The sequence below is a fragment of the Sceloporus occidentalis genome, unplaced genomic scaffold, assembly GCF_023333645.1.
Source record: "Sceloporus occidentalis isolate IW3139 unplaced genomic scaffold, rSceOcc1.0.p SCAF_2, whole genome shotgun sequence".
In the NCBI taxonomy this organism is placed as follows: Eukaryota; Metazoa; Chordata; class Lepidosauria; order Squamata; family Phrynosomatidae; genus Sceloporus; species Sceloporus occidentalis.
The window spans coordinates 20,105,916-20,117,601 of record NW_028316982.1 but is presented as its reverse complement, the minus strand read 5'-3'; the positions used below and the strand labels follow the sequence as shown (position 1 = coordinate 20,117,601).

At 36.5% G+C, this 11,686-nt stretch overlaps 1 protein-coding gene across 1 annotated transcript in view; it reads right to left on the bottom strand.

Annotated features, from left to right (window-relative positions):
- Nucleotides 1-1,192: 1,192 nt before the first annotated feature.
- LOC149318019 (polyhomeotic-like protein 3) overlaps nt 1,193-11,686 on the bottom strand; it is an 89,731-nt gene continuing 79,237 nt past the window's right edge. Inside the window, exon 15 of the mRNA XM_089508865.1 lies at nt 1,193-10,462. Within this exon, the coding sequence (XP_089364991.1) occupies nt 10,308-10,462 (155 nt within the window). The 3' untranslated portion in view covers nt 1,193-10,307. The remainder of the gene's footprint in view (nt 10,463-11,686) is intronic.

The window sequence follows — 11,686 nt, the reverse complement described above, 5'->3', positions numbered from 1 at the left end:
AGAATTGGGAGTGTGTGTTCCATTCCTTCCTACTGCAGCTTCTTATGCACCCTTACACCTGCTCTAGACTAAGGCTGAAATCCCATCAACTTTTGAGTGCTACAGAGTTGCAAAGAGTGAACAAAGTCCTGCTGCACTGATAAGAGTGACAGAGGATGTAATGCTGTTGTTGTTAACAGCCTTCAAGTGGACTTTGACTCATGGTGACCCTGTAAATGAGACACCTCCAAGTCCCATCCTCAACTGCTCTGCTCAGATTCTGTATTCTCAGATCTGTGGCCTCCTTGATTGTGTCTAACCATCTGCGTTCCTCTCTTTCTACTGCCTTCCACTTTTTCTAGCATTGTTGTCTGCTAGTGAGTTATGCTTTCCCATGATGTAGCCAAGTACAACAGCCTCATCTTGGCTTCCAAGGAAATTTCAGTCTTGATCTGTTCTGAGACCCACTTGTCTTTTTGGCTGCCCACCATAGTACTCTCAGCACTCTTCTCACTGTCCAGTTCTTGCATCGGTACATGCTGATGGAGAATACAATGGCTTGGATGATCATAACTTTAGTGTATATTAAACCTTTGCACTTCAGAATCTTGTCCATTTCTTTCATAGCTGTTCTTCCCAGCTCTAGTCTTCTTCTGATTTCTTGACTGAAGTCTCCATTCTCATCAGTGATCCAAGGGAAATCTTTTAACTACTTCAATTCTCATTAGTGATCCAAGGGAAATCTTTTAACTACTTCAATTTCCTCATCATCTAGGCTAAATTTATGTAAATCTAACGTGGTAATTATTTTTGTTTTCTTAATGTTGAACATTAAGCTTGCCTTAGCATTTCTTTAGTTTTCTTTAGGCTTTAATTAGTAAAGTGCCATCATATAAACATGCAGACAGTTAAAAAATACAAAGGTTAATCCCACTGAATTCAATGGAGTTTATTCCCAGGGGGGAAATGTGTATGATTTAATCCTTAGTTACATTTTTCACAACTAATATTGATTAAAGCAGGACTAAAGCAAGACAAATTTGTGTTATATGTATTTTTTAAAAAATATTTTTTATGTTCTGATTAGTTTTATAATGAACTTCCTGTGGGTCTGTGCCAGACCACATGTTGTGTCACATACACAAAATAAAGTATTAAGTAGAAGAGGCTGTCACTCTCTTCCCCAAATGTGAGAAAAGTGAAAAGATCAAAGTAGACAAATGGAAGTGGCTTTTATTTCTGAAGCAATGTATTCACAATTGTAATGTAAAGTTGAAATATAAACCATGTATGTGATTGTAAGTCAAATATGTAATCCCACAGGAAGCAAATATTACCACATAAAACGCTCAAATAAAAAAAATGCGAATAACAAAAGGTGCAATTACAAGCAATTTGAAGCAGCAATAGTATAAGGTGCTTTGATTCTTCATTTGTATCATCAGATTATCAATGAACAGGTTAATGGCAAATTTTACATCACTTCTATAGACTGTAACAAATATGAGAATCTAAAAGTCATCCACATGCTATGTTACATGAAAGTGCTTTTTATATAAAAGGGATACATATAGATCAAATTTTAGCTAAATCACTATGTAATTTATTGGTATATTTTTAAAATGTAAAAATGGCATCAGTTTTATTGAGAGAGGGTATTTTTTAAATACTGTCATTGGAAACAATCCAACTACCAAATTGCTGCTACATATTGTTAAAACAACTTGTTCAGGAAAGTCCAAGTACCATCCCATGATACAAACACAGACATACACAGATATCTTTATAGATCAATCTTACATTAGTTTATAAGCAAATATATTCAAAGTTCAGTTGTCTCTCACCCTTGCAAAGATCTACTGATTCCTAACATAACCCTTCTCTTTTTATTGGTATCAGAGATAGTAAAGAGAAGATGGAGAAATTACCCTAGATGAAGGCAAGTGCACAGCTGCAGAGACATTGGTGAAGGTTAGCTTAGGACCAAATAAATTGAAGTTAAATACTATGTGCTTAAATAGCAAGTTCAAAAAACTAGTGCAATATAAGGGGACATAAAGGTAAGATTACATTGTTAGCCATCACTCCTTGCTGGTCCATGTAGCATGGGAACACCATTGTTTCATCAAAAGAGAACAGGGTAAGAAAAATATAAGTGCGCATTTTACACAATCCAAGAGAACATACTTTTAAAAATGTATAAGGCCACAGGGCCAGCCCTACCCTTTTATCATTTTGAGAACACCTGTATTTTTGTCAACCTCAATTGACACCTATCTAAAGAACTTACTAAAATATCACAGATATATGAAAAAACACATCACTCTGGTAATAGATATTTTTAAAAGTCATAGGTTAACCAAACGTATGTAAATGGAAATACATAATACAAATAACAGTTGCCATTTAAAAAGAAATTGGCTTTGTCCAGCAGCACTAATTTCATACACACACACATGTGCGCGCACACACACACACAGAGTTTACTACGGCCTAATTTAGACACAATCATCTTGGTTTAATATTAATGCTTATCATAAATTATCGTTGTTATGCTCTCACGCACTTCCCCTCATCCCCTTGTGTGCCAATATTTGTGCTTAGAAATGGTTTCATTAAAACACAGTTATGTTGTATCTGAAACAGAGTTTAATGTCATTTTCCCAACCAGGCTCTGATATTAAACAAAGACAAAAAATCCTCAGTGAGGTTAATTGGGTGTTGTTACAGATACTGGGAACTATTCACTTGGATAGGTTATAATGACTGATCACTTAAATAAGTTCTGAAAGAACTGAAATAAGCTCTTTGCAACAAATCTGTGTTGTGCTATTTTACTTGTTAGGGCATGACAAATTTTAAGCCCAAAGTACTCTACAATATGAGACTCTAATGTGCTACAAAAGGCAGGCTCTTTGAACACATAGGAGACTTTCCTGCCAACAAGAGCAATTTAGAATTTTAAGAAATCATTTTCTGACATTTAAAACTTTGGATGATTTTTACAAGTCAGTAATACACTTGGATTTCACTACAAACCACTGATAACAGCAACGCTAATAAACAGAACTATTTAGAGAAAGATTTAATGCTGTGAATATTTGCGGAAATTAACATTTCATCCAAATGTTCTGACAAAAAGTGTGTCAGGTTTGCCATTCAGGAGAGTAAGTCCTTTACTGGCATTTGGGAAGAGGTGTAGCACTGTTGATAGTGAATCATGATGTCACCTGTTAGTTTATTCAGCTTTAAATGCTGTAAGGGAGATGCAAAGGATTTTAAATTTATTTTATTTATTTATTTTTGCATGATGGTGCTTGAAAAATGGACATGGAGCAATGTCCATCAACACCAGAGTTTATTTTCATAATACCCAACTGGTAATGCTGTATCCCCTACTCTGGACATGGTATAACATTTGTTTGTGGTTTTCAACATCATGGAAAATGGCAATCAGAACAAACTTTGAGGCTATCTTCCTCATGTGCAAGTGCTTTGTTAAGAAGTCTGATTACATTTTCATCCCCTCACCCCCAGGATTATTTTAGCAGGCATTGAGGTCAGCTCTAAAACTCTGGGTTTCTCCATTGCTGAACACAAGAGTCCATGGAGGTACCAAAATATCAACAAACTATCACCTGTTGCATTTTTGATAGGGAACTTATGCTGCTACCAAATTAATGTGCAGAAAAGGAATAATAAAAATACACATGGATAACATGCTCTTGATGGGACAAATCCTTTTAAACCTGATGAAGCCACTGCAACACAAATATCCCATTAAGATATCCAAATACCATGACTTATCACTAAAGCACTTCACTCTCTCATGCCCTTCATTTTATTTTAAGAAAATTAGGTGTTTAGGGCCACATAATGTCTTTTCTGCAGTTAATGCCATCATTTATACTTGCTGTCCCCAGATATTACATTACATATTTTTGGAGCAATAATTTCCATTGTTCTACCTTTATACCGTAATTGTATATAATCTGGGCTCTTTAGCCCATATTGAATTTTTAAAAAGTCAAATGCCATCCTGAGCCATTAAATTGCAGATAATACTGAAAAGACAGAGGTGGCTGGTGCTACATTTGATTGCTTTTGACTTTTCTAATTTGTCTACAACTGGGCATATAGAAGACAATAATCTAGTATAACATGAAGCATTCCAGATAATTATTTTGTGGATGTTAAGCATGTGATTCAATATATTCTATACTTGAAAACCTCATATAGGATCTGCCTGTCTGCTGATGTTGCTAGCTCACAAGACAGATACAACACATTACTGGGGCCAAACCAAATAGGGAAAGCTGCTGCATGAACTGATGATACATCTTTCTCTTTCCAACCCTGTTGCAGCAGCCAAAGCAGAGGCAATGGTAGAGAACATGGGACCTGTAAAATATTGCTGTATTGCAACTCCCATGATCCCTCACCTTGGCTCCGCCAGGTAGGGATGACCATCCAACATCATCTGGAGAACTCTATGTTTCTTACTCTAGATTTAAAGTAAACAGACAAGGAACTGAAATTGAAATTAGTATATGATGCAACTAAATGGAGGACTGTATTAATGTACACATTATGCTAGGGCTAAAATTTTGAAATATTCAATTTTAGATTATAATCAGTATATATGCTGCATGCTAACTACGGTGCTGGCAAAGAGATTCAGTAATATTTTGTCTCCATGACCAATTATTTGTAATCATTTAGAGCACTTCTGCTGAAAGTGATGGTCTGTAGGCCAATGCCAGTCTACAAACTATTGGCTGCCAGTCCATATTGGGTTTTTAGAAAAGCAAGATACAGTTGCAGTAAATGAGCATAAATATGATACCAGCCCTTTGCACATTGGGCGGGGGGGGGGCAGTCCCTCACATTGGGTAGCTTAAAGAAGGACTGATTTAGAGAACTGGCTGTGAAGCTGCCTCAGGTCATAAACAGCATCAGATTATAGCTAAGGTAACACCAATACACATGCATTACTTTTCCTCATACATTTTGTGCTGTGGTGGCTATATCTGTATATATTAGAAAATGTAAACTGAGAATTGGCTACAAGATAATACAAAAATGCTAGAGAATACTGTTAGTGCTCTGTTTATCTGTACTTACACAAGCCCTAGAGTTTACTTTCAAAAGCCTTGTGCAATTACTTTCTTGCATTCCCCAATTGCTACTACAGTCAGCAAAGGAATCTGCAATGAAACTGTACTCCTTAACAGGGGAGAAGCAGCCCAAGGCCACTTCACACTACGAAAGAATATGGTTTGGAAACCAGGTTATTTCCCTGTAGTTCAGACAAGCACTGATTCTACTCAGTGCAGTTTATGGGCGGGAGGGGGGACAAAAAAGCCCATTTCAACTGGTGCATTTGGCACCAAACTTCTTAGTGGTTCTTTTTTAAAGAACCACAACAATCTGCATCTCCAATAGTGTGAGTAAACTATCCGATCGATTTGAATAGCAAAGCCACCCACCGTTCAGGAAATGGAGATGCCTCCATTTTGATCTGGAACAGTGGAAAATGGGAAATTCAGACCTGATTTAAATGCCGTGGGAATGGTGAATCGATTTTGAATCGATTCACAGATGCGAATATCTCAGTGCAAAATATTAAAGTGTGACTGGACCCATAGTGTCTACCAAATCTCTCTGAGGAGCAATACTACTGTCAAGAGGCCAACTGAACTGTAGGAATTGAGGAAGGGAAGAAATGGGGTTCCTTCTTTTTCTGGGACACTCTAAATTCACTGCCCAGAGATGGCATAGACTTATACCAAAGGCAGAAGGCCCTGGCATTTGGCTAAATCAAGTATGTCTTTGTAAGATGAAGAAACTCTCTCTTCAGGAAGTCCAGCTTTTCCTCATCTACCATCAGTCAATTGTTATAGTGGCCATCCGGAACTAGTACCAGGCTGCTTCTGCCCAGGAGAAAGGTGGGAGGGCTACTTCATAGCTGGGCTAAATGTTTACCTCAAAAGCCTTCCCTGGCACTGTTTTTTTCTGGGTTAAAGGTTGAGTATCCCTAATCCAAAATGGGTTTCAGATTTTGGAATATTTGGGTATACATAATGAAGTATCTTGGAGATGGGAACCAAATCTAAACATGAAATTCATTTATGTTTCATATACACGTCATGCACGTAGACTGAAGGTAATTTTATACACAATATTTTTTAATAATGTTGTGCACAAAACAAAGGCTGCATACACTGAACCATCAGAAAGAAAGGTGTCACTATTTTAGCCACCCATGAAAAATGTTTTGATTATGGAGCATTTCAGACTTTTTGATAAGGGATACTCAACCTGTATTGCTAAATCGTTGTCATATCAGACAAGCAGGGCACCATGCTAGAATATTAAATATGCTTGATTTTTGCTTACAGAAATTGCTTACAGTCTGATTGATCTACTCTGTCAAAACTGGTTTCTTGAGGAAGAAAATTGGAACAACAGATTCTTCTGGCCAGAAAAGTTGTGCTTATCCTTTTACTCTTCATCTTCAAAGGTCAATGTCCCAATACATTATATAACAATAACACTACAATCTTCTTCAGGAAATCACCATCTATATATTTGGTAGTTAAGTAATGTGCTTTTGGAAAAAATTACATCATGTTTATCATTCAGTTATAAATATGAATTTATGTTCCACTTTGCAACCGCAAGAGATGGAAAATTGCTGCAATTCCCAGATGTTTAAAGTCCTGATATTTCACAAAGTTATTTATGAAACAAAATTAGCCTGATGTGCAACTCAATTAAAATGTTTGATTTAAATTATTTACGTAGTTCCATACTTATTTAATGAAAATTCAAATGTAACTCATCCCATTTGGTACCTCTCAAATGTCTCTCAATGGGATTAAATTAACACTTTATGTTTAATTTCATGTAGATATGACTCAACAATTAATTCCCTCTCCCTGTAGCAAAAATATACTCTTAATTTCAAAGTCCTCCAGTTGTGCTTTGGCAAAACTGACCTTCATTTGTCTTCCCCCACCACACACCCCCAACAGATAGCTCACAAATACTTGCTAGGCTACAAACTAGTTCATAAAATTTGATGACTTTACATTCCACAGTACATACCTCCAATATGTGGAAGAAAATATCAACAGTAAAAAAATAAGAAGATGATGGTAATACTTTGTAATTCTGAGTTACTTGCATGCATAGTATGCTCACATATTTACCATGCTTACTTGTTTGGTCGTTCCCCCTTAAAGTTGTTAGGTCCAAGTTACTTCATGTTGGTAAAGTATGAACCTTTCTGAAAAGCCTCCTTAAATTCCAAATTAAAATAATTCAGTATTATAATAATCCAGCACTATGCATACTTAAGTATTTTTGCTAATTCAATAATATCTTAAATAATAATACAGGTTGAGACTCCCTTATCTGAAATGCCTGGGATCAGAAGTACTTTGGATTTCAGAATTTTTAGATTTTGGAATAGCTGAATACACATAATGAGATCTTGGAGATGAGCTCCAACTCTCAACATGAAATTAATTTATGTTTCATATACACTTTCTATACATAACCTGAAGGTCATCTTATACACAATATTTTTAATAATTTTGTGCATGAAACAAAGTTTGTGTACACTGAACCATCAGAAAGCAAAGGGATGAGCCACCAATGTGGACGATTTTGGTATCTTTTGGATTCGGAATTTGGGATAAGGGAGATTTAGCCTGTAATTTAAAAAGGTGCCAATGCATAAATGAAATAAAAACCTTGATCAGTATTCTTAATCATCTACTTAATTAACCTAACATTTAATTCTTGATTATTTACACAGATGTTCATTTATTTACTTCTTTGGTGGCTCTCCCCAAAGTATGTAAAGGTCAACATTATATAACTAAGGGGTGAAACAGATGGCCCCTTTGTGGCGGCTTCCCAATGGCTTGGGAGCATGTTGTTTAGACGATGCATCCCCCTAAGCTGGCAGGAAGCTGCTCTGAAGCCTCCTGCCTGACTGCACAGAGGGCAGCTTTGCAGTGCTCTGGTGGCACAGCATTTAGACATCACACATCACAGGAGCGCTGCAAACTTGAGGCGGTGATGGAAAAGCTTGTGCTTTGCTGGCTCAAAAAGGAGCAGTTTTCTGCTGCTTCTTTTTGCACCGGCAAACAGCTAGGTTGGGGGTGTGGCATGTGGTTGCAACGGCCCCAACCCAGCATTCAAAGGGGCAGCATTAAGCCACCCCTTTAGGGCCATCTGTTTAGGCCCTAACTTACCTCTCCTGGCTTGCGCCCCTCCCACAAAAAACACAGAATGAGATGTCATTCACCTGTGTTCTGATGACCAGCAGAATGGACCTCCTCCCCATACAGCTGATGCCTAGTAAAGTAGGTTGGGCAGTAGTGACACAATCGGGATTTAGTAGCGATTGTGAATACGGAATGGTTACAGATGAGTAAATTTAGGTAACTTTTCTGTATTCATGAGTGCTATTTAATCAAAATTGTGACACTATTGTTAAGCTGACAGAGAATACTGATCTTTCTTAACCCATTTTTTGGGTTGTACCTGACCTCACTCAAAGCAAAGAAACACAATGTTGTTTTGTCTACTCTTATGTTTAGCATTTAGATAAAAAGATGCAGATTTTGGAAGAATGTGGGGGATTGCTTCAGGGAAGAGGAACACAAAAAATATTTCTATCCTCATTCCACTGATAGATACATTTCATCAGCAGAACATTAATTGGGTAACAGTTATAGTGCCTAAAAGTTTAGTAATCATTTAGTAAATCATTTCCAAGAAAGAAATCCATTTTAATATTATTATTGAAGCCTATAGAAGCCTGAAATTAATATAGATATCTTTTTGTGGAAGATTCACATTTAATCACACAGTGGTCAAAATCAGGGCTTTTCTTTTGTACAAACACTTATTGAAGTGAACTGAAATTCCTTGGTCTTGTGAACCTTCATATGTTTTGCTTGGGAAAATTTCTCAATGAGCAGGGCTTCCAGGTATCTAATGCAAAATTTTAAAATGTTGAAAATATATGAATACTACTTCTTAATACTTTGGTAAAATTGGCTTAAGTAATTTTCATCATAAGATGAACAGCATTTGCAGGTAACACTGAGCCATGAGAAAATATTAAGAGCTGAAATCACTGTCATTGCAAAAAGTACTTATTCCAAACATGAAGTGAAGAACAGTGTCCCTAGCAGTACCCAGTAGAATATCTACTGAAGGGGGTTAATAAAGGGAGTTAACAAGAACTATAGCAGGAAAAGAAGGTCCAGAAATGACTGTTCCTCTAATTTGTTCTTTAGAATTATTCAGTGATTTGGAGTTGCACACTAGAACATGGATGACAGTTTTCATTTGTTTTTCAGTGGATGGAAAAGTATGTGTTAATTCCTTTGATCTATGTTAACTAGCAGCAAGAAGACCTAGAAGAGTAACAACACAATGCTCTCTTCTGTGCATAGCAACATAAAATAATCAGCATAAAATATTTGTAGGTATTCTTTAAGAAGTATGACATGCCATTCCAGTTTCCAGCAGCTTTACCATTATGTTCATCATGTTCACTGTGCAACTTCATTTATCAAAGACACCTCCGTGCTGCCATTAAAAAAACAAAACACATTCAACATGTTTGTATACATGGGAGTGCTGCTTCTTTTGATAAGGAGGACCTAAGAATCTGAAAGCAGACGGCTTTGACGGAAAATCTTCTGCACTTAAAGGAAATAACACGGTGGGTGAGATTTAAGGTTATGATAGAATAGGAGATCCGTTGCAAATTCCCTTCAACCTGTACACTCAAGATCAATTGAAACTGAAAGAGCACAATTAAATGCATAGCATTTTACCATAATCAACACTTCCACAGACTCTGTGGACTCTTCTGTTAATCCATATTCTTAAAAAGCTTTCTACAAAGGAAAAAGTGTATATAAACACAATTTAAAATGGTAATCAAGGTTATATTATCTAAAAAAATCTTAAATTTTGTATGGTAAATAATTGGCTTTTTGGAATAAGCACCACCCACAACATATTACATACACTTCATAGAGCTTTTCACTTACTCTACCTTGCTCTGCATTTGACTACGATAATTTGCCAGCACAGCTTATGCTTCCTGATAAGCTGGATAATTACTGGAAGGTTTGGAAGGTTACATTAAATGTGCTCTTCCAATAGTCAGTATGTGGGAAAAGATGCTTAGCAAAACATAGCAGTAATAATCACATCAAATATTGAGATGTTTGCTTATTACTTTATAAGTCTATCATCTGACAGAAGCTGAGCTTTAAAGCCCTAGTTTTCCACTACGATTCCTTCAAGGAATTGATCCGTGCACAGATTTTTAGGGCAGGTCCTAGCTTAATATTCATTGCACTCATAAGATGATCCTCTTTTAGTAAGAGAAGAGCCTGTCCATCAATCTCTTGGGCTCGAAATTCATCAGCAATTTCTTGACAACCTGCAAAGAAATAGCAAATAATATTTTAAAAAGAAACAGTGACTTTAAAAAAAACCGAGGAATTTTTCAAGTGTGGCTTAATGATTTTAAGTGTGAAAAGGAGGAATATGTTTATTTCAATTGGACTTGAATTGAAATCTTTAGCTGTATTCCTAATTGTAGCAAGGAGCATTCTCTCTAGGTTTTCAGCCCTTGGTGGAACAATGGTCTTTCTTTCTACTGCCGCAGAAATATCAACTTGTTGGAAATAATTACAGAATGTGGAAATAGTTCATTAAGTTTAAAAAGTTTCAACAACAAAATTAAAAATTTCTATTTTAATTGTGACATGCCAACAGGGTTTAAGTTTTACACCAATTATTATCAATTCCCATTATTTTAGCTCATTAAATTTCTTGGAAATTTGATGTGTGTGTGTGAGAGAAAGGGGGGGGAGGGAGAGAGCGCCATTTTTAGCAATATTAAAGGATTAAAAAAAAATAACCAGACAGATTTTTATTAATAAATAATGGAGCAATTTGACGAATGGATTAAATTAAATTAACTTTCCCTCAACAGCTCAATATTAAAGGATTCATTTTCCTTAACAATTTAATGTTAACACATTAACAGCAGTGCTAACTTTTCAAGTTCTGCTGCAGACACACTGATAATACACCTGAAATAGTACATGCCTGTTCATCAAATCTCTGCCTGCTCTAAAAAAGAGTACTTCTGTTACCTGGGTTGGGAAATACTAATATTCTCTTACAGATGAGACAGAAAGTATTGCTCAGTTCCAAAAGTTCAAAAGTGCCATAATGCATCATTCAGTACATAAAGGAGGAATAAAGACAAGTTAAATACCCCTCCCCCAATTATGTCCATGTTAATTAGTCATGCTCCCTAGCAAGGCATGTCAAATGGTTTTCCAGATGCCCGTGGGCTGCATTTACCATTATTGGCTCCCAACTCCTAACTGTATTCCTCATATCAACTATCCTGGCTCAGGCTTTCCAAGAACATCTGTGGGGTTACATGATTCCCACCCCTAGTTTAAGGTATGAACATTTTCAGGGACAGAGCCTTTGCTCTGGAACTCTAGTGTGAGGGGGGTTCCAGATCATGTGGAACCTTTTCTGCATAAACTTTTGCACTTCAAAGCTGTGTCCCAATATGCATTTGTGCTGACTGCATGAATGTCAGGGCATGGCTTAGAAAATTTTCTTTTTGGGGTACCACTCC